Below are 22,457 nucleotides of genomic sequence, written 5' to 3'. Positions count from 1 at the left end.
CTTCACATTGTGACCACGGGAAATGACCATCTCTTACTAGATTCTCTAGTACTGTTGATCCACTGATACTGCAATCATGTCCCCACAGGATCCTCACAGGGATGGTCTCCTCTATAACCTTCTAATTCTCATTCCTTCACCCCGCACACAGCAGTAGAGCTGTGTACAAACTGGCCAGACTGATAACTCTTACTTTCTTTCACCCAACCTTTGTCTCACTTACCTCAGGAGTGCTTAGGATCCACTTCCACACCACTCGGAGCCTTGGGAGTCTCCACTAACAGAGTAGGAAAAATAGTTCTAACTAATATCCTTTCTCCTGCCTGGCACACAGGGTCTTTGTACCTAACTTTACCTGTGCCTAATCTAAACCCAGAAAGAAAAACCAGTTCTGCCAGATCAGATGCCCTTATAAGTCTTTCATCTTTCTGGATCAAGGCTTTTGCATTGAGATATTTCCTATACTTGAGAAATTACAAGGCTACCACTAGAGCGAAGCAGTGGCATATCACTTAGAGTAGGATTTATTGTCATCACACCTATAATTTATTAAACATCTTTTTTTTTTTTGCCAGATACAAACCTGAGTATATAGGTTACTTTCTATAGGTTAACTAATTAAATCTGCAAACCCTCCAGTATAGATATTACACTATTTTGAAAGTGAGGCAGCTGGCTTTGGAGAGGTCATTTAATTTCATGAAGGCTCATTGACCTGGATTTGAAACTTGGTTCCACCAATGTGTCTGTGATCTGCTTTCACCACCGTGCTATCACTATACTTCCACTCCCTCTGCTGTGCCATCTTCTGTTGAGGTGAACAAATATCCAAGAAAGAAGAATGATCCAATGGAGTGATTTTCTTTAATCAGAGGTCCTACTGGCTGCTGTAGTTTAAGGCAAGTGCCTCAAAGTAGATCAGGCTCGCTTACTACTGTATCTCACTGTCACTCACTTACATCTGTTTCTAGACCGTTCAGCTTCAAATAATTCTATCCCAAATCATGGATCAACGGAAAAGATACTATTCCTGTTTCTGTCTTAACTCTCCTCAGAAGTTCTTCCTAGCGCTAAATGATAGATTTATGAACATTAGCTTATTTTAAGCCTTCTAGGCCCAAACCAAGAAACTAATGGTACAGGTAATTCTTCCACATTTTCTTATTTGGGCATAACTTCTGTTGAGTGCCTCATTATCTCTTAAGGCCCTTTCTGGGTTAACAATATAGTCTTACATAAGAGAAATATCTTCTTGACTGGCAGGTTTCCCCAATCTGAATCTTTCCAAGCTTCCCTAAACTTCTAGGTTCCTGGGTTAACTTTGTGTGAAAATCAAGCTATACTATTTTATGGCTATTTTAAAAACACATAGAGGACCAATGACTTTATTATCTTGAATGAGATTTTTCCCTACTAATTTGGGAATTTTGTCAGCATCTATAAAATAAGATTTTAGAAGACGACACCTAAGCTCTTTTACTAGATCCTAAATTGAAAAAGTCTGTTTACCAAGGGAAGACAGGAATGGAACCTTTTACATGCCTGTGAGCACTAGCTATGGGAGGGAGCAGTATTCCATTAAGAATCTTTCAGAAGACTCCACTTCCTGTGCTTTCTATCTCCCATTAAATATGGATAGAAACCTCCATTTCTCATGATTCAGGATCCAAACATCTTCCTTCCATTTATATAAGTACACACTCCCTTTCCTGCGGGTGATATTCCTGATAATGGCAGAAGCTTACAAGAAGGTGAACCAAAGTCAGGAGACAGGAAGAAACAAGGTGTCAGTCATCAAGTAGACTGTACTTAGACTCCAAACTAATTCTTGGGCAAAACTTTGAGCAGTCAACAAAAAACCAAACTATAAAAACCAATGATGTACTATAAGTTGGCTAACTGAACATAATCTTAAAAAATAAGCTTTAAGCAGATGATAAAACAGCATTAAGGCAGAATGGGCTGTTACAAATTTGGGTGCTGAAGAGACAGTGGTTCTAGCTCCTAGCATTCAAGTTTCTTTGATATGATTCTGTCACACTGTTCTATTCTGATCCTGTAATTCATGAGTACAAAAATGCCACCCATACATATTTAAGGCATCAACAAATGTTTGGATATATGGATAAATGAATGAATTTATGAATGCATGAATTTCTTTAACTTCAGATGGATGAGATGATCAAATATCATCCAGGTATTTTATAACTCGATACAATTAAGATGTTGCAGTCTTAAGTCTTCAGGAAAAAAACCTTTGGGTCATAGACAGCTGTTTGTTATAGCCCAAGCCAAGTGCTAACAATGGACTTAGCAATCAGTATTAAGGATCAAATATTTTCATATTTATCTATAAGCTGACATTGCCATGCACATATTAGTTCCTCAGCTAGTGTGTAATATCATTAGGGATTGAGACTGGTATCACAATCAGAATACAGTCCTGAAGCATAAGCTAAGGTATTTGATTTGCATTTCGAGAATGAAAATAGGCCCATCCAAATTCTGCCCATTTTGGAAGTCTCAAGTCAAACTCTAGGGTCTACATATGTGCTTTAAAGAAGAGATTCTCTAACTTCTTGTAAGTGAACTCCTTAGCTGCATAAAGAGATACATAATTTTTCAAAATCAAGTTAACATCTAGAATTTTTGTCCTCTAGTTCAAATATATAATTCCTGGATTGCATTAAATATTGGCATTGTAAAATAAAACTGCTATACCAAACTTTTAAATGGATTCAGGGTTATAAAAATATTTTGATAACCATCTGTTTAAAATAAGGATAAGACCTCCTTTAACAGTCAAACTTTACATCATCCTTCTTTCTCTGTAAATTATCGCACTTGTCTTGAAAAGTGTTTTTTACATTGCCAGTGTCACAAAAAGCTTCAGAACTAAGGAGGTACCAAAAGAAAAAAGAGAGAGAGAGAGCGAGAACTAAGGAGGGATACAAAGCCAGGACCAGCCAACCACATTCTCAGAGGGCAGTCTCAGCATTATAGGAACTCATTAACTAAAAGTGACGGGACACCTCCCAAACTGGAATCTAACCCAAAGGAGAGGTCCTCAGATCCCTGGACTTTAGTCATGTCATTTGTGGAGATGAAACTATAGTGAGGGTAGCATCGAGGACCATTCTTCAGTCTGGTCCTGGTAAGTTTGGTCTCTCTGTCTTTAACTCACTTCCCAAACAGAGGCAGGCAAGAATCTCTTCAAAGAGTGGTGATAGAAATATTTTAGAATTCAATTCTACTTGATGTCAATAGTATCTGAAACATAGACCAAGTGCCATTCCTGGGAAGAGGGAGGGATTTAATGCCAAGATTAGAACAGAAAACAGAACATGCTTCCCCAAGAAAGAGGTACAAATGGCTGGAGTAGATCTAGGAAATCCAAGTCAGTAAAGTATAAATTCGATCATTTACATATTAGACACATTGATTATTGTATTTCTATAATTGTACATAACCTATAAATATGTACTTAACCATCACATACCATTATATTTTATATTAGGAAACCTACAATGATATAAATATTAAAAGGCTAAAGAAAATAGCAACAAATGAATTCTAAGATTTTTCTCTACCTGAGCAGGCCATTTTCTGCTCCTATTTTGCAATCCATCCTTTTTAGACAATTAGGGAGTTTGGAATCTACAAAATGATATATGTACAACTTCAACATCTTCTGTAGTTTATGGATGTTCTATCACTTCATGACTCCTCCGGTCTTTTATCCAACTTTGTATTTAAAGTTCTGAGGACCATTCCTGTTTGCATGTCATTCTTTTTTTTTATTTTGAAAAACAGCTTTATTGAGGAATATAATTCACATGCCATACAATTCACACAAAAAAGTATATAATTCAATGGATTTTAGTATATTCACAGATAAATACAAACACAAACAACAATCAATTTTAGAACATTTCATCACTTTAAAAAAAAAGCCATCACATCCCCTAGCCCTGCATTCCCCCAGGAGTCCTGTGCAACCATGAATCTACTTTGTGTATCTCTAGATTTGCATATTTTGGACATTTTATATAAAAATCATATAGTATGTAGACATTTGTGACTGATTTCTTTCACTTGATGTAACATGTTCAAGGTTTATCCATGTTGTGGCATGTATCAGTATTTCATTCTATTTTATGGTCAAATAATATTCCATTGTATGAACTTAACACATTTTAAAAATCCATTCATCAGTTTTTATCTTCTGGCTATTTTGAATAATGCTGCTGTAGACATTTGTGGATAAGTTTTTATGAATGAAAATGTATGTTTTCATTTCTCTTGGGTGGACCTAGGTCATATGGTAACTGCAATTTTTTATTAACATATAATATATTATTTGCTTCAGGGGTACAGGTATATGAACCCTGTCTTACACAATTCACAGCACTCACCATAGCACATACCCTCTCCAATGTCCATGAGCCAACCACCCATCCCTCTCCTCCCTCCCCCAGCAAACCTCAGTTTGTTTCCTAAGAGTTTCTTATGATTTGTCCCATCTTGTTTCTTTTTTTCCCCCTCCCTTCCCCCCACAACCCCCCTTGCCCTGCCTTTCAGGGTATTATGCTAGGTAAAATAAGTCAATCAGAGAAACATAGTTATTATATTATCTCTCTAATATGAGGAATTTCATGTCATTCTTGACTTTTGTTCTATTCCATGGCAGTAGAAATGCCAGGATCCAGGCACACCTGGGTGGCTCTGTTGGTTGAGCAACCAACTCTTGGTTTTGATTCAGGTCATGAGAGTGGGCCCCATGTTGAGCTGCATGCTAAGCATGGAGCCAGCTTATGATTCTCTCTCTTTCTCTTTCTGCCCCTCCCTGCCCTGCTCACTCTTGCTCTCAAGACAAATAATTTTTTTTTTAATACCAGGCCAGGATCTAGCTAAGTCCTTGGATTGTTCTATCTACATAGGTGAACACATACTCTTAAAAAATCTGACTTCTGATTTCACATATGTGGCACCCCAAATAATATATCAAACATAAATGTCCAAAGGAGCTAGAGGTCATAGGTTGGAATACCAGAGAAGAGAGAAAAAGCATTAGAGATCTGCAGTCCATCATCTGAGTACCATTCAGTGATTACTTGGGAGGAAATTACCCAAAATGCAAAACCACCCCTGAATATTAGAGGAAAAAATCTCCAGTTTTCACACTGGACTGGGAATAGTTCTTGTTCCCACAAGCCAGAGTGGAAATCCTCATGAGTCATCAGATTTTTTTTTTTTCCAAAAATGCTTTTACTCAATAGTGGTAACAAATTAAGCCTAAACTAAAGCTGCTCTGGCCCTGACTAACAAAGCCTAAAAACTAAAGGATGAAGTGGTTTCCAACAACTTAATGATGACCTAGAATAAATCTCAAGAATATATGTATATAATACAGAAGTATCCAGTTCCCAAAAGTAAAATTTAACATATCTGGCATTCAATCAAAAATTATCAGGAAATACAATGGAATACTATGCAGCCATCAAAAGAAATGAAATCTTGCCATTTGCGACGACGTGGATGGAACTAGAGGGTATCATGCTTAGCGAAATAAGTCAATCGGAGAAAAACAACTATCATATGATCTCCCTGATATGAGGGATATGCATGAGGGATATGAGGAGATGCAACATGGGGGGTTGAGGGGGTAGGAGAAGAGTAAATGAAACAAGATGGGATTGGGAGGGAGACAAACCATAAGTGACTCTTAATCTCACAAAACAAACTGAGGGTTGATGGGGGGAGGGGGTTGGGAGAGGGGGGTGGGGTTATGGATATTGGGGAGGGTATGTGCTATGGTGAGTGCTGTGAAGTGTATAAACCTGGTGATTCGCAGACCTGTACCCCTGGGGATAAAAATATATGTTTATAAAGCTGTAAAAAAAGAAAAAAGAAAGGGTGAATACCCAAGTTTTGTAGCAACATGGACGGGACTGGAAGAGATTATGCTGAGTGAAATAAGTCAAGCAGAGAGAGTCAATTATCATATGGTTTCACTTATTTGTGGAGCATAACAAATAGCATGGAGGACAAGGGGAGATGGAGAGGAGAAGGGAGTTGAGGGAAATTGGAAGGGGAGGTGAACCATGAGAGACTATGGACTCTGAAAAACGATCTGAGAATTTTGAAGGGGTTGGGGGTGGGAGGTTGGGGGCACTAGGTGGTAGGTATTGTAGAGGGCACGGATTGCATGGAGCACTGGGTGTGGTGCAAAAATAATGAATACTGTTATGCTGAAAAAATAAAAAATTTAAAAAAAAATTATCAGGAAATACACATAAGAAAAACAAAAACAAAATTTTAAAAAGGTACAGATAATAAAATTAGTAAATAAGGAGGTTGAATTACAGTAAACATTTCTAACTGTTTAAGAGGCTAGAGGAAAGATTGAGCATGTTTAGAGACATCAAAGATATAAAAAAAAATACCTAAATCAAACTTTCAAAAAGGAAATTACAATATCTGAAAATATATATACACTTACCTACTAATTATAATATCAGATGAAATGTACAATATCAGATTAAAAAATACAATAAACGGATATAACAGACACAACAGTAATAGGGAAGCATCCTGACAAAACACTACTTGAAATTATATTCAAGGAATTGTGCTTCTTTCTAACATTGCTTATTAAAATATTGGGTGAAGCTTGTCTTCTTTGTGTTCGTTTGCATTCCAACTCTGTCAGTTGGCCATTCTAAGCTATCAATGGGTTTGGGGCTACCATAGCTAAAACTGATGTTGGGTCAGTCAAGGGTCCATGAAGAAGCATTGTTGGGGCAACTTACAGATAATTACTCAGGCTCCAAAAAGCCAGAGCTAGGGTGCAAGAATTGTTGCAAGTGTTATGATTAAGTTTGAATTAGTACACATTTTCCATATCCTCTTGATTGTTTATGTAACTGTAAAAACTTCAACTCTAAAAATAGCATGCATGTATTCTCATACTGCTATGTTCCATCTATGCACATAGTATTAATATATGATGATAACTCACCTTTGACTATTGTGAATAAAACTAGTCATGCAGAACATTGTTTATTACATAGTAATTGATTTCATATATTACTAGACTTATATGTTGGACAAAATCACTCTCTGTGGAGGGTAGGAGTATCACCTGAAAGGCAGGTTCATTTCTGTACCAAACCATAAAGACAAATCAGATCTTGAAGCCTGGAAATACTTATTTAGTCCATTTACTATATTCAGTTTATTAAATAACAATGACAGATAATTAGTTTCCTGAATGTACTGTGGAAGAAAATATCCACAGACTCTGTGGCTTATGACAATAAAAATGTATCTCTCATATATCTGGAGATTGGCTGAGATGACTCTGCTGGTATCAGCTGGATTTGCTTATCCATGCACAAGTCAGCTGGGGAATCTGCTGATCCAAGGTGGGTTTGGTTGTTAAGGCTCCACTTCAAGCTGCAAGCTGATCAGGCAGTTCTACTCCACTTTTTCCCCTTATCATTGGATAAATGGGCTAACCAGGGTATATCCTTATGGTGCAGCAAAGTCAGAAGATGACAAGCCCCATTGCACAAGCAAATTTCAAGTTTCTGGTTGTACCACATCTACTAATGCCCCATTGATGCCTCATTGATAATGAGTCAATGATAATGCCTCATTGATAATGACCAAAGTGGTGCAAACAGCCAATCCCATAGTCAGTGAGGTTTTACACCCTGAGAGAGTAAGTTTTTTTTTTTTTTAATAGTAATCTAATCTATCACGCACAATGCCCCATCTCTACTGAAGAAAACCAAGCAAGAGTTTGGGTAGGGTCAGGGAACAGTCAAAGGTTCTTGGTCTAGGTTGAAGGAAAAATTCTGTCCTGGGACATGCCCATTCTTTTAACACACGCAAAAAGCAAGACAGACTAGACCAAGCTACAGGGACACATTTTGAAGTTTGTAATTATCATGGAATATTTTAAGACCACTCAAACTCCAGTGCCTGAAGAAAGTCATATATCAATATTTAACATTCCAAGAGTGAGAAAATTCCCCTTCCATGGTAGAGAGATGGGAGAGTAAATATCTGTGAACAATAATACAGCCTATCACAACTATATATTTTAACTTCTTTAGCTTCAGAAGTCTCAACTTCAAGAGGAAAGGGTATTAATCTTTGTTTCCATAATACAGCTCAAAGATGGTATTCATCTCTTCATTCAGTAAATATTACTAAGTGGTTTGAGAAAAAAATACATATGCACATGAAAAGTTATGTGATATAAATTTACATAGAGGAATGTCAGAAGCCTCCTTTTCCAAATGTTCAACAAAGGAATTGCCTATTAGTTCCTGGACTTCTTTTCTGACTCCTACTGATTTAATAGAAGAAATAAGTCTGCTTAGAAGTGTAGCTGTTGGGACGCCTGGGTGGCTCAGTTGGTTAAGCCGCTGCCTTCGGCTCAGGTCATGATCCCAGCGTCCTGGGATCGAGTCCCACATCAGGCCCCTTGTTCTGTGGGGGGCCTGCTTCTCCCTCTGCCTCTGCCTGCCACTCTGTCTGCCTGTGCTTGCTCTCTCTCTCTCTCTCTCTCTCTCTCTGACAAATAAATAAATAAAATCTTTAAAAAAAAAAAAAAGTGTAGCTGTTCAGGGGCTCCTGGGTGGCACAGTCGGTTAAGTATCCAGCTCTTGGTTTCAGTTCAGGTCATGGTCTTGGGGTCTTGGGATTATGGGATAGAGCCCAGCATTCGGATCTATGCTGAGCCTGCTTGGGACTCCCTCTTCCTCTGTGCCTCACCTCTCCTCTCTCTCTCTCTCTCTCTTTCTCTCTATCTCTGTTTCTTTCTCTCTCTCAAGTAAATCTTTTTTTTTTTTTTTTAAGTGGACCTATCCAAATGTAGACCCAATAACATTGGGTGGTAGTAAGCTAATAGAGTGGCAGAGGCATGAATGCCATTTAACAAAGATATGGAAGCAGTTTTAGTACTTGAAGTGTTGTTGGCCTTTGGGTCACAAAATGTGTGGTTCAATTCCTCATTCATAGTCTAGATGAAAAGTTCACCAAAACCTCAAATTCTTGTGCCAGCCTCAGCCAATATTCCTCTTGTCTTTCACCTATTGTGCTCCAAACCTGGAAATAGCATTTTGGAATATGACAATAGCATTTTGGAAGCTTCTTTGTTTTCTGTAGTCATGTGATGAGCTTATGAGAATAGGAGGGTCAAATCTCTGCTATCAGATAGGCTAAAGTTTGATCTAACTGCATCTGTGAGGAATGAAACCTCATTTTCCTTGTCATACTAAAGAACTGCCAAACATGGAGATTACAGTTTTTCTGCTTAAGATATTTCCCTACCACCTCAATCCAACATCCATCCACTCAATAGCATCTACGCATTCTTTCTCCAGAATAGACTGAGCACATGATCACGAATCTGCTTGGTCTTGACACCATAGATGATGGGGTTAATCATGGGTGGAAAAAGAAGATAGAAAATAGCAAGAAGTATATGGACATGAGGAGCAGCCCGGCGAGCCACACGGTGCATGACTGAGGAGATGACCACAGGTGTGTAGGTGGACAAGATTGCACCTATGTGAGAGACACAAGTCCCAAAGGCCTTGTAGCGGGCCTCCTGAGAGGCAAGCTGTAGGACTGCCCGAAGGATGAAGATGTAAGACAAGATAACAAACAGCAGGTCCAACACCACTATAAACATGGCCACAGCAATGCCATAGATATTGTTGAAGCGAGTATCCCCACAGGCCAGCCTTACCACGGCCATGTGCTCACAGTAGCAGTGGGCAATCATGGGGCCTCGGCAGTAGTGGAAGCGTTTGAGCAGAAAAGGGAGTGGAGTCATTAGTGTCACAGCCCGAGCCACAGCAGCCATGCCAATCTTGATGATAAGGGGCCCAGTCAGCACTGTGGTGTAGTGCAGGGGCTTACAGATAGCCACGTAGCGGTCAAAGGCCATGGCCAGCAGCACTGCTGACTCCATGATAGAGAAGGAATGGAGAAAGAACATCTGGACCAGACAGCCATAGAAGCTGATCTCCCGATCTCTGAACCAAAAAACAGCTAACATTTTGGGAAGTGTTGTAGAAGAGAGGACCAGATCAATGGTTGCCAACATGGCCAGAAAGAGGTACATGGGCTCATGGAGGGCTGCATCAGCCTGAATAATGAAGAGGAGGGTACAGTTGCCTAGCAGGGCCAGAGTATAGGCGAAGCAGAATGGAATGGAGATCCAGACATGCAGGTGCTCCAAACCTGGAATTCCTACCAGCAAGAAGAAAGCTGGATGGGTTGTGGTAATATTGGAAGTTGTCATGGTTTATAGAAGTTTTCTTTGTCCGTTTTTACAGGGTCCCTTCACCTTCTATATATACCTTCTTAGGAGAATTAGCTCTTGTTCCCATTCCTATAACTTAAGCAAAATTAGTTAGTAGTCCTCATAGACTTGGATAGGCATGATCCATATTTCCTACCCGCAAGAAACTTTGAATCTCATTGAGTAGGTAGAACATTAAACATCATTAGAATTGATATCACAAGGCACTTACAGAAAGGAATGGAGAAAAGGTAGTATTTTTCTGTGCTCATGGTAACACCAGGAATACCCTGATTTAAAAAAAAAGTGAAAATGTTTAAATCAATTCATTTCTTTAGAATGTGTTGGTACTATTCTACATGATAAGCTCACAATCACAGAAACCAATTTTCTGTCATGAAATCTTAGGCCTTGCATATCTATATAAGTCAAAGAAAGCTTGCAATTTCTAATTTCCCTATTAATCACAATATCTGTTTCCTCTAACACTATTCTATTGGATATGGTTGCCACTAGCCACATGACTGTTTAAATTTGTTCAAAATTTTGTTTAAAGTTATCCAGTATCTCAGTCACAATACTTTTTTTAATCATTTTTTAATTTATTTTCAGCATAACAGTATTCATTTTTTTTGTACCACACCCAGTGCTCCATGCAATCCGTGCCCTCTCTAATACCCACCACCTGGCTCCCCCAACCTCCCACCCCCCCCACTTCTTCAAACCCTTCAGATTGTTTTTCAGAGTCCATAGTCTCTCATTGTTCACCTCCCCTTCCAATTTCCCCCAACTCCCTTCTCCTAACTCCCCATGTCCTCCATGCTATTTGTTATGCTCCACAAATAAGTGAAACCATATGATAATTGACTCTCTCTGCTTGACTTATTTCACTCAGCAATACTTTTTAAGTGCTCAATAGCCACCATGATTAGTGACTACCATATTGGACTATTCAGATACAGAATAGTTCCATCATTGCATAAAGTTCTACTTGAGAGAACTTCTCTGGAATATGTCTTTCTGGTCCTTTCCACATCCACAAATCTCTAAGCATAGCCCAGGTTATTGAGAAAATAAGGAGCTGCACCTTATGGTTCTCCATCTAAATTTATGTTAAAATCCCTATTTATGTGAGTTTCCCTCCACTCATCTCCCAGCTTCTTCATTTTCATCACAGAAGAACTCTTATCTTTAGCGAGACTGATATCTGGCTTCTATAACAAATGCCCTTTATTCTTAACAATTTTTTATCTTTCCCTTTAGTTCACTTTTCTTTTTTCAAATCATTAAACATTAGAATTGCCCTGTTTTTATGCAATCTCTTTTCTCTTATAGGATCCAGGTAATTTTTGTAAGCATTGAGATAATACTTAAAACATTTCCAATATAACAGAACAAAGCAAGTTCTAAAAAAACTTGGTCTCTTTTCAATCTTAAATCAATTTCAAAAACTTAATATGTCTAAGATATCATAGTTAATAAGCAACTGAGTTTGAGTTCTAGCTTTCTCCAATTCCAGTGTCCTAAATAACTAGGCTGTCTTGCTCCTATCTGAATGCCTAATAAGTAACACACACTCAGCATATCCAAATTGAAAACTAATTTCTTTCCATGCAGTACAGAAAATTTTTAAAACCTTAAGTTTTGGGATCAAGTGACTGCATGACCTTGCATAAATCCCTTATTTCCAAGCCCCTGTTTCCCCCTCTATAAATGAGGAATAGCAATCCCCTGCTTTTATGTGAGAATTGTAGGGGGGGTAGTAAGTGGGAATATGTATAAAATCCTTTTGTTCAATTAGTGTTTGCTGAGCCTTATTTGTCATTTAAGTATATATTTCTCTTCCTCCATAGAACCATACTTTAAAAAATATTCTCCCTTCTTTAATCTTATATCCTCCTATGAAAATCTCTGCCTCTCTTCACAGAAAACATATAGAAAATGCTTATACTCTGTCTCGACATTCTCTCAAATATCATCTTGGCAATCAAACCCTCCAATATGTATTCCATTCTCATTACTTTCCTGAAACTGCTCTCATCTGGACCACCAAAGACCTCTAGAATGATGGTACCATTGTAACTTACCTGCTTCCAAGCAACTTGACTTCTCAGCAACTTTTATCTGAATTGACAACGGTCTCTTTTTTAAAACCCTCTTTACTGTAGGGTACATTGATGCTACTATTTTCATCTCCCTTAGCTTGTCATTTCAGTCTCCAGTTTCTAATTACCTCTGAGTATTTCTTCAGGGCTCAGTATCAAACTCCATTCAATTTTTTTTGTGGGTTTTGCCTTTATTTATTTTTTTAATTTCTTATTTTTTATTAACATATTCCATTCAATTTTATATTCAGAAAACATTTAGTAAATATATTCAAGTTTTGGGGAGGGTAAATATTTTTACTAAATTGGTTAAGGATAAATCTAAGACCAAAACATGCTGATGCCTTCATAGAACACATTTACTAAAGTTTTGAAAAGAATAATAACCTAATTAGTAAGTTACATAGTATAATAGAAGGTATTATTTTAAAAAGGAGGGTGAGAAGAAGTCCTGAGGCTGGAGAGAGAGAGAAGGTAGCAATTTTAAATAAAGAGATCAGGATAGGCCTCATTGGGAAGGGAACTTGAGCAACGATTGAATGGGGTAAGAAAATAACTTAGTATCTAGTCTCTTTTTAAAAGGCAGAACATGGGGTTCCATACAGGTAATTTTGTGGGGAAAATGATGGGGAGCAAGAATAAGATGAAAGAATGAAACAGGAAATCACAGAATCCTAACCAAGCATGCATTACCGAGCTGGGTCATGTTGATCTATGTGTCCAGTCCCACAGGAAGAACCACATAGAAGGCACCTCCGAATTGTCTATTGGAGACATGGAAGAGGGGTATATTTATCCACTGGTTTCCACCCCACCCAGGGCAAGGGTTCACCCAGAGAGTGTTAATTTCTTCATGCTTCCAGGTTCACATATGTACCAGGGTAGCTGAGCAGTCTCCTGCAGGTGCCCCATGTAATGGAGCAGAGAAGCCCAGAGGCAGGATGCAGCTGAAGTCAGGCTATACCTGTGCTAAGGCTATAACTGTGGTTGTCACAGCAAAACAAAACAAAAGGTGACCAAAACAAAAAGGTGAATGAGAGGAAGTGAGGCATAAGAGATGAAAAATATAAAGAAATAGCCCCCAGTGACAAACTCTAAGCAAAAGGAACAGTCAGAACAAATGTTCTAAGACAGAAATATGCCTAATGTTCAAAGCTGAGCTACCAGGCCAGTGTAGCTAGATGATGTGAATGAGTGAGAGAGCTATAGAGGCCATAAAGATAGGGTCAGACCACACAGGGCCTTGTAGCCCTTTGTAGAACTTGGCAAATGTTCATTTCTCTCAAAGATATCTTTAGAGCAAAGAAATGGCATCTGTGACAAATTTTAAGTTTCTTCTAGCCTCTATGATAAGAATTGCATGAAAGTGTAAGGGTGTAAGCAGAAAAGACTGTGGCTATTCCAGAGATTAGGGAAGGGAGGATGTTAGTTAAGAACCAGGATGGCCCTGTTTGTGGTGAGAAGCAACCCAATTTTGGATATATTTGAGAAAAGAACCATGGAATCTAACAGACTGAATGTAGGTCATGCGAGAAAAGGGAGTCAAAGATGTCAGGGAGAGATTTGGCTTGAACACCAATAAAAGGAATTTTCTCAACTGAGGTGGGGGAAGGTTGTGGAGGAGGGGATCAAGATGTTAACTGTGTATATGTTGTTTGAGAGGTCAATCAGAAATCTAAGTGAATACGTTGACACATTTGTATACTTGAGACTGGAGTTTGAGAGATTTTTGCCTGCTGATAAAAACTTGGTATCACTGGGAACAGATAATATCTATAAGACTGAAATCTCTGAGACAGTAAGTGTTCATGAAGAACAGAGAACCAAGGGCTCAATCCCAACAGTAAGAACTAGGGTGGAAAGAATTTGGGGTATGGAGTTGAGGAAGAGTCAGCAAAAGAGACTGAAAATGGCATCTTGTCAACATTTCCAGAACATCTGTTTCTTGATAGGCTATTGAATGTAATGAATGCATCAAGGAGGAGGGAACTATTACCATGTTTAATGCTACTAGTGAGTCAGATAATTCCAAAACAGAACTGGCCTTATGTTTAGAAATGCAATGGTTAGATACCTTGGTAAGAACTTTTTCTAGAATAGAGGGAGACAATGCCTGTTTTGATTACATTAGATGGGGGAGAAGGAGTGTGGGAAGGAACTAAAGTCGGTTAATATGGCTCCCTCTTTTGAGGAGGTTTGCTGCAAAGACCAAAAGTAAAAGGGATACTGTACTTCACAGGGAAGTACAGTAAAGGGAAGGCTGTTTGTGCATATGCATGTTTGTATGCATGTCTGTGGGTTGTGTGAGTACTCAATTGTTTTTAAGAAAGAAGGGGGAAATGGCATGTTTTTAAATGGAACAGAATTATCCCGTGGCAAGGGGCCTTAAAATATAGGACAGAAATGAAAATATTGCTTTGTAACAGTCTTTTAACATAATCCTTTTTCCAGGTATTCTACTTACTTACCATGAACTTGGTTATCAGATCCTAAAACCTTGAATATAAATTTCCCTATCTTCCTCTTTAAGCAGCAGGCTAATCTATCCAACAATTTGATATATCCCATTGTAGCAGTCACAGATATCTCAATTCACTCTCAAGGCATTACTCTTCATATGCATTCCACATCTCAGGACATTATATCCTCTCCAACCAGTTGCTCAACCTAAAATCAAGTCATCCTTGATTTAGTCTGTCAGCAGCTCTAATTGGGTCGACCTCCACAGTTAGTTGGAAAGTTGCTTACTCCAGTTAATGTTCACACTATTCAAGCACTATTATCTCTCACGACTGGAAAAAAAGATGCCTAACAAGTATACAGATTTCTGTTTTTGTCCTTCAGTTTCTATCCTTCTCCAAATACCATCCATATTACAGAGTGAAGGGACTATGCCTTATTCACTTCTATAACCTCAGCCTCTTGCATACCTGGTAAGTGTTAACTATTTCATCAAATGAAGCATGAACAACCAGACTACTGGAAAATAGGTCTTCTCACCCTGTTCAGACCTTCCTATGCTATCCAAGCCCAGAATATTTGGTTATATTCTAATTTAATGTTGAATCAGGAAAGAAATTCTAAGAAAGCTACACCAGCCTTGGTTACATGCATCAGAATAAAATCCAAATCCCATTGGAGAGGGTTTTTCCGTGTGTTTTTAATTTCGGCACTTTGCCAGGTTGAGCTCTTGGCTTTGTAGGAAACAAACTTAAGACAGCAGGAACTTTTTTCATTTTTCACTAGCATATGTTCAGAAGTGCCAAGAATAGTGCCTGCTACATAACACACTCTATAAATGATTAATGTTCCAACATACCTGTTGCATCTTAACCCTCAGTAAATATGCAAAACCTAACATAATTGACTTTACCTCTCAGTCTCTACATTCTTCTGGCTTATTGTCTACCTTCTGAACATAACTGATGACCCTGTGACCTGACCACACTTCCTCACACAATGAAAGTTACCTGTTCTTTGCTATTTCTTCCCCCAAACACAGGGTGTCCAACAGTGCATGAACACTATTTCTGCTGAAGCTCATAAAAAATATACCTCTCTCAGAATCAGAATCTCAGTATAGGAGAATGAATGGAGCCAATCATCTTCCCCTACTATCCAGAATCTAGGAACCTGTAGTGAATATTTTATACTGTCTGTACAGTTTCAAGAGCCAAAATGTCAACACTAAACCACAGAACTTGTCTATTTTTTTCTCCCAAAAGTGCTTAGATAAGTCTCTGTACACAGAAAGTACTCAGTTATGCTTGCAATAAATATGACATGGGGAGTTAGGAGAAGGGAGTTGAGGGAAATTGGAAGGGGAGGTGAACAATGAGACACTATGGACTCTGAAAAACAATCTGAAGGGTTTGAAGAGGTGGGGGGGGTGGGAGGTTGGGGGAACCAGGTGGTGGGTATTAGAGAGGGCACGGATTGCATGGAGCACTAGGTGTGGTACAAAAACAATGAATACTGTTATGCTGAAAATAAATTTTTTAAAAATGATTTTAAAAACAAGGTATCCAAATGATGAATTTGAAAGACTAAGACCCAGAGACAGGAAGATAGTCACTGACCTAAGGTCCCTTAAGGATGTGTCTTGTGGGAGAAGAACCTATAAGAAATGTATCCCATTGTACCATTCAAAAGGTGCCAGAATGATTAGCCCATCAGCAACTCTAGAAGAACTTGGAACTCCAAAAAATGGAGGGAAAAAATAAAATTTTACAAAGTATCTGTCTGCCTGCTCTAGGAATAGTAAAAGATTTTGAAGATTACGGATATTTTTATCTATGGAGTTTGAAGGGTATGGACTCAAATTTATAAATGTGAGATGCTTACATATTTTGTTTGTGAGATTTAAAAATTTATTTCCAAGTATAAATACTGAAGTATAAAATGATTGAACTCATAGGGGATATAGCAAAATGTGAGTTTTTATTGGAGAGGGGCATGAAGTGATTACCACTAGAAAGTCTTTGCTGATAATGATTAAGCAAGAGTCAAAGTTTGCACTGTTGTGACAATTTGTGCACACTTCTAAAACCAGTCTCTATTGTATCAATCTCTACTGTACAGTCTCTATCATAATACTCAAGTGGGTCTGTTTCAAAGAGTAGAGGAGAATCACATTTGTTTTCTCTTATTTCTTTGATTTAGAATCTTGAATTTCTAAGACCATATTCTTACTACAAAGATTATTTGGGCTCCATATATTTGAAATGGCATTGTAAAATGATTTCCTGTAGAGCTTACAGTGTGGCAGAGGTTGTTCTAAAGACTATTTTGAAGAATAATGCCAAAATAAATGGCTCTAATCTTTTCCCTTAATACACATTTCCAAAAAAAAAAAAAAATTTAAAAAGCACTAATTTCCTAGAAAGAGACAATTAGACTGTGGTGGAACTAGCATGTTTCAATAAACATGTCATTATTCAAAAATACATATTTTTGACCTCTCCCTGTATCTTTTTAGTTCAGTCCTCATTTTCTCTCTTGACTAATGCAGAAGCCTTCTAACTGGAACAGGGATACTGGCAAATTTGGGAAAAGAAATTATCAGTGAGAAGTGACGGGATCCATTTAGAAATAATCAGCCAAACTTCTTGGAGGTGAACGAGTGTCTGGCATAGAAAAGAAACAGTCATCCTCTGTAGTGGAGGGAGTTTCTGGAGCTTGTAGACAAAATATTTGGGTTGGACTGTTAGGACTTCTACCTCTTCAGTTGAAGAGCCAAAATACTTGTAGAACATAAGGAATAACAATGGAGAACATTAGGAGAAGGAAAGGAAAAGTGAACTGGGGGAAATCGGAGGGGGAGACAAACCATGAGACTGTGGACTCTGAGAAACAGAGGGTTTTGGAGGGGTAGTGTGGGGGTTGGGAGAACCTGGTGGTGGGTTTTAAGGAGGGCACATATTCCACGGAGTACTGGGTGTGGTACATAATGAATCTTGGAACACTGAAAAAATAAAATTTTTAAAAAGAGCCAAAATAGAGGCAATAAAGGAATTGGGAAAAGCGAGCAGGGAGCTGATACCGAGACTAGCTGTAGGAGGAGATTGAGAGTGCCCTTATCCTTTCTCACTCTCCACACCTGTTACCTCTTTCTTGTTTCCCGTAGTCCAGCTCTGTTCGCAGTGCTTTGTCTGAAGTAGAATCCTTGGCCAGTCCATTAGCTTCATGCAGCTTTAGTGGAAGGAGTTTGAGAAGGAGGGAGCTGGGAAGGGAGCCACTGGCTTTATCTTTGCAAACCTCTGATCTCCTCTGAAAAGTTTGTAGAAGCACAAACTGCTGCACTTCAGGAGGGTTTTCAGGGGCTCATGGAAGGCTCCACCTCTTCTCTAGGGATTAACACAAGGGGACTCCCCTGACCCAGGGCTCCTACCCCTGGAGTTTCCTGAAGCCCGAACCCCTTACTCCTTTGTGGTACATATCCTACCTCCCAGGGGTCATGCTTAACTCTCCAGACACCAAGCACTTCAGGTAGATCCATGTACCTTGGTCTTTAATTTGCTTCTGCTTACCTCTACCCGCTCCTTGCAGTATCTTCTAATAAAGAGAGCCTCATTAAAACATAAACTTCACCCAATTCCTATCTGACTGTGACCCGCAAGGGGAGGATCTCCACCCTAACCAAGCAAAATTATCTGATCTTATTTTGCATACATTTTATATATTGGCTGAAGCTAAGCAGATTTCTAGCTTGTAACTTTAGAATGACACTTCCCTGATCTCAGATCTGTTTCCTTTCTCTAAAATGGAAATAATTCCAATTGTTCCTAAATCACAGAAAGAATAGATGACTAACTATATGATCAAGAAGCCAGTGTGATGTTGATGATGATGTGATTACTTATTAATAATTCAGGTATTTATAAATAAGAGTGATAGTCTACCTACAACTGACTTTCATGCTATTTTTCAAAGAAGGAAACTAGTTAATACCAGGGTCTGCCATGGACTTTGCCCACTACAGTTTTCCATAACTTTAATTTTGAAAGATGCTTTTTTAATTATCTTTATTATGTCTTATTGTGATAAGAGGATAGCTCTCATATTAAGTGTTCTTAACAAATTTTTAGTGTATAATACATTATTGACTATAGATACAGTTTTTGTACAGAGTCATGGTTTTTTTGTTTACAAATTTGAGAAGGAGTAAACCAACAAATTTTGTTTATTTACAAATTTACAAAATTGAGAAGGAGTTAGTTATTTAAATATTTGGTAGAATTCACCAATGCAACCCTCTTGTTTCTGGGTTTTTCTTTAATGGGAAGTTTTGATTACTGATTTAATCTTCACCCAAGTTATGCTTAGGGTTTCTATTTCTGCATGATTTAGTTTTGGTAGGTTATGTTTTAAAAGCAATCTCAAAGATCTATGCCCCAGCTATACATATTCCCTTTTGACAGAAGTATGCTGGATCCTACTTTATCTTTCCTAACTTTGGCCTTGGTGTAATGTGGACTCAGTACTCTCCCATGATAGATGATCACCTAGGATATTGAGACAAAGTGAGATTTCCACATGACACCTTCATTTTTTAAAGATTTATTTATTTATTTTAGGGAGCGTGCCTGAGCAGGGAGTGTGATGCAGAGGGAGACAGAGAGATAGGAGAAAAATCTCAAGCAGACTTCTCTCTCTTTGGACATAGACATAAGTACAGCATGCCCATCTTAAATATATATATATTCCCAGTACCCAGCGTAGATTTGGTACTCAATGTTTTGTGACTGGATTATCAAGTAAATGAAGAATTCACATTCTTGGTGAAAACATAAGCTACATCTATTTGCAAAGAAAGTGTTGTATGATGTATAACGAAATGTCAGAGGACATGTTTTACTCAAAATGTTTAATGAAAGGGATTGGCCATGAGAATACAGAGGTCAAAAGAAGTCAAAGACTACATAAGCTGATTCAATTGAAGAAATAAATTTTAACAAGCAAAACTGACTTAGAACCTGTAGTGCTGGAAGATCATGAGGTCCCCCAAACTGGTAGTATTTAGCCAGAGACTGGACATCAACTTTCAGATTATTACAGTTACTCTTGCCTCAGATGAAATTTTGGTCCTTCTCAGGTCCTAATCCCAGTGACTCTGGAGAGAAACCCAGGTTCTCAAAGTCTTAGTAAATGAAATTGAAAGCATCTTTGTGTCTTTAGATGACATTACCAAGGATAGAGTGAGTTAAGCCTTTGTCATGCCTCCTGATAGAGTGGGCTCTTTGGGAAGAAATCAAAGTCAGCAGTTTGAATCCAAAGGCTACCAAAGGATATTGCACCATGAATCCTGATCAGACTGATGACTGAGTTTTAGGGCATCAATTAATTTTTTATCATTATACCAGGACATCATTTAGTTTTCTTCCTTGTACATGTAAACTCTGGCATCCTTCTATTTCCTCTCATACCCCTGCCCTGATTCCAGCATTCAGTCTGTCCCACTCTTTCTCCACCTGCCTCTCACTCTACACTTATACATTCTTTCTTGGGAATAGTCCTAAGACTCTCTCACGAATCTGCTTGGTCTTGACGCCATAGATGATGGGATTGATCATGGGTGGGAAGAGCAGATAGAAACTAGCAAAGAGTATGTGGACATGAGGAGCAGCCTGGCGAGCCACACGGTGCATGACTGAGGAGATGACCACAGGTGTGTAAAAAGCTAAGATTGCACCTATGTGAGAGACACAAGTCCCAAAGGCCTTGTAGCGGGCCTCCTGAGAGGCAAGCTGTAGGACTGCCCGAAGGATGAAGATGTAAGACAAGATAACAAACAGCAGGTCCAACACCACTATAAACATGGCCACAGCAATGCCATAGATATTGTTGAAGCGAGTATCCCCACAGGCCAGCCTTACCACGGCCATGTGCTCACAGTAGCAGTGGGCAATCATGGGGCCTCGGCAGTAGTGGAAGCGTTTGAGCAGAAAAGGGAGTGGAGTCATTAGTGTCACAGCCCGAGCCACAGCAGCCATGCCAATCTTGATGATAAGGGGCCCAGTCAGCACTGTGGTGTAGTGCAGGGGCTTACAGATAGCCACGTAGCGGTCAAAGGCCATGGCCAGCAGCACTGCTGACTCCATGATAGAGAAGGAATGGAGAAAGAACATCTGGACCAGACAGCCATAGAAGCTGATCTCCCGATCTCTGAACCAAAAAACAGCTAACATTTTGGGAAGTGTTGTAGAAGAGAGGACCAGATCAATGGTTGCCAACATGGCCAGAAAGAGGTACATGGGCTCATGGAGGGCTGCATCAGCCTGAATAATGAAGAGGAGGGTACAGTTGCCTAGCAGGGCTAAAGTATAGGCTGAGCAAAAGGGAATGGAAATCCAATTATGTAAGTGCTCCAAGCCTGGGATTCCCATTAACACAAAGACTGCCGGATGGATTGAGGTGATATTGGAAGCTGATGTGGCCATTGGGAATTTTCTCCTTATCGTCCACTTCCACAGGGCTCTTCCAGAAGGTATCCAGTATCAGCAGAATTATAGCATTCAATATCAAACTCTGACCATTCACATGGAAGAATTAGCTCTTGATCTCCTTTCTAGTCCTTCAATTAGAAAATAATCCTAATATACATTATGAGAAATACATGATATCTGCCCTCAGCATGTTTAAAAATCATTGGGTAAGGGGCACCTGAATGGCTCAGTGGGTTAAAGCTTCTGCCTTCGGCTCAGGTCACGATCCCAGGGTCCTGGGATCAAGCCCGACATTTGGCTTTCTGTTCAGCAGGGAGCCTGCTCCCCCCCGCCACTCCTGCCTTTCACTCTGCTTACTTGTGATCTGTCTGTCAAATAAATAAATAAATAAATAAATTATATATATATATTTTTTTAATCATTGGGTAATCAACATTCAATACCAATTGAGCGAATATCACAAGGCACTCTTCATTAAGGAATTGAGTGGAAAAGAGCTTTCTGTGGTCTTTGTGTGGCCCAGAACCACTTTGTAAAAGATGAAGATCCCTGCTATGTTCAAATCTTACCCAAGACATTCACTGTCTTCCAGTTGGCTCCAAACTCAGGCTGCATCTCTAATTATGAAAGGAGTGTCTCTGTCCTTCAGATGTCTATCTTGGCTGTATGAATAATAATTAAGACTAGCACCTTCTAATATTTCACTTTCCTCCATGTTCTATAAATTTTTCTCTAGCAAGGGTTCCATAGGTCTTTATTTTTTTTTAAGATTTTATTTATTTATTTGACAGAGAGAGATCACAAGTAGACAGAGAGGCAGGCAGAGAGAGAGAGAGAGGGAAGGAGGCTCCCTGCTGAGCAGAGAGCCCGATGCGGGACTAGATCCCAGGACCCTGAGATCATGACCTGAGCCGAAGGCAGCAGCTTAACCCACTGAGCCACCCAGGCACCCCTCCATAGGTCTTTATTTAATGCTCAGCTATCTCACCAACTAAAGGCGTATTTGCAGCCAACTTGAGAACATGAAAAGACCTATCATTGTTTTCCTTCACCTAACTTTAACTTCCATTTCTACATGCTTCT

General features: G+C 39.0%; 2 protein-coding genes across 2 annotated transcripts; both read right to left on the bottom strand.

The window, feature by feature from the left end:
• Nucleotides 1-9,379: 9,379 nt before the first annotated feature.
• On the bottom strand, nt 9,380-10,324 carry LOC125079427 (olfactory receptor 52K1). Its single transcript, XM_047693021.1, has one exon. It carries the CDS (start codon nt 10,322-10,324, stop codon nt 9,380-9,382), a length of 945 nt encoding a protein of 314 aa, XP_047548977.1.
• Nucleotides 10,325-20,417: 10,093 nt separating this feature from the next.
• On the bottom strand, nt 20,418-21,368 carry LOC125079443 (olfactory receptor 52K1-like). Its single transcript, XM_047693046.1, has one exon. The coding sequence runs from the start codon at nt 21,366-21,368 to the stop codon at nt 20,418-20,420; it is 951 nt and encodes a 316-aa protein (XP_047549002.1).
• Between the last annotated feature and the right edge of the window lie 1,089 nt (nt 21,369-22,457).

This window comes from Lutra lutra, chromosome 10 (genome assembly GCF_902655055.1).
Source record: "Lutra lutra chromosome 10, mLutLut1.2, whole genome shotgun sequence".
Classification (NCBI taxonomy): Eukaryota; Metazoa; Chordata; class Mammalia; order Carnivora; family Mustelidae; genus Lutra; species Lutra lutra.
Note: the sequence above shows the minus strand (reverse complement) of the source record. Positions and strands in the feature narration are given on the sequence as shown.

Excerpts from the sequence above, each read along its gene's own strand:
- LOC125079427 (XM_047693021.1), bottom strand. The coding sequence starts at position 10,324 with ATGACAACTTCCAATATTACCACAACCCATCCAGCTTTCTTCTTGCTG.
- LOC125079443 (XM_047693046.1), bottom strand. The coding sequence starts at position 21,368 with ATGGCCACATCAGCTTCCAATATCACCTCAATCCATCCGGCAGTCTTT.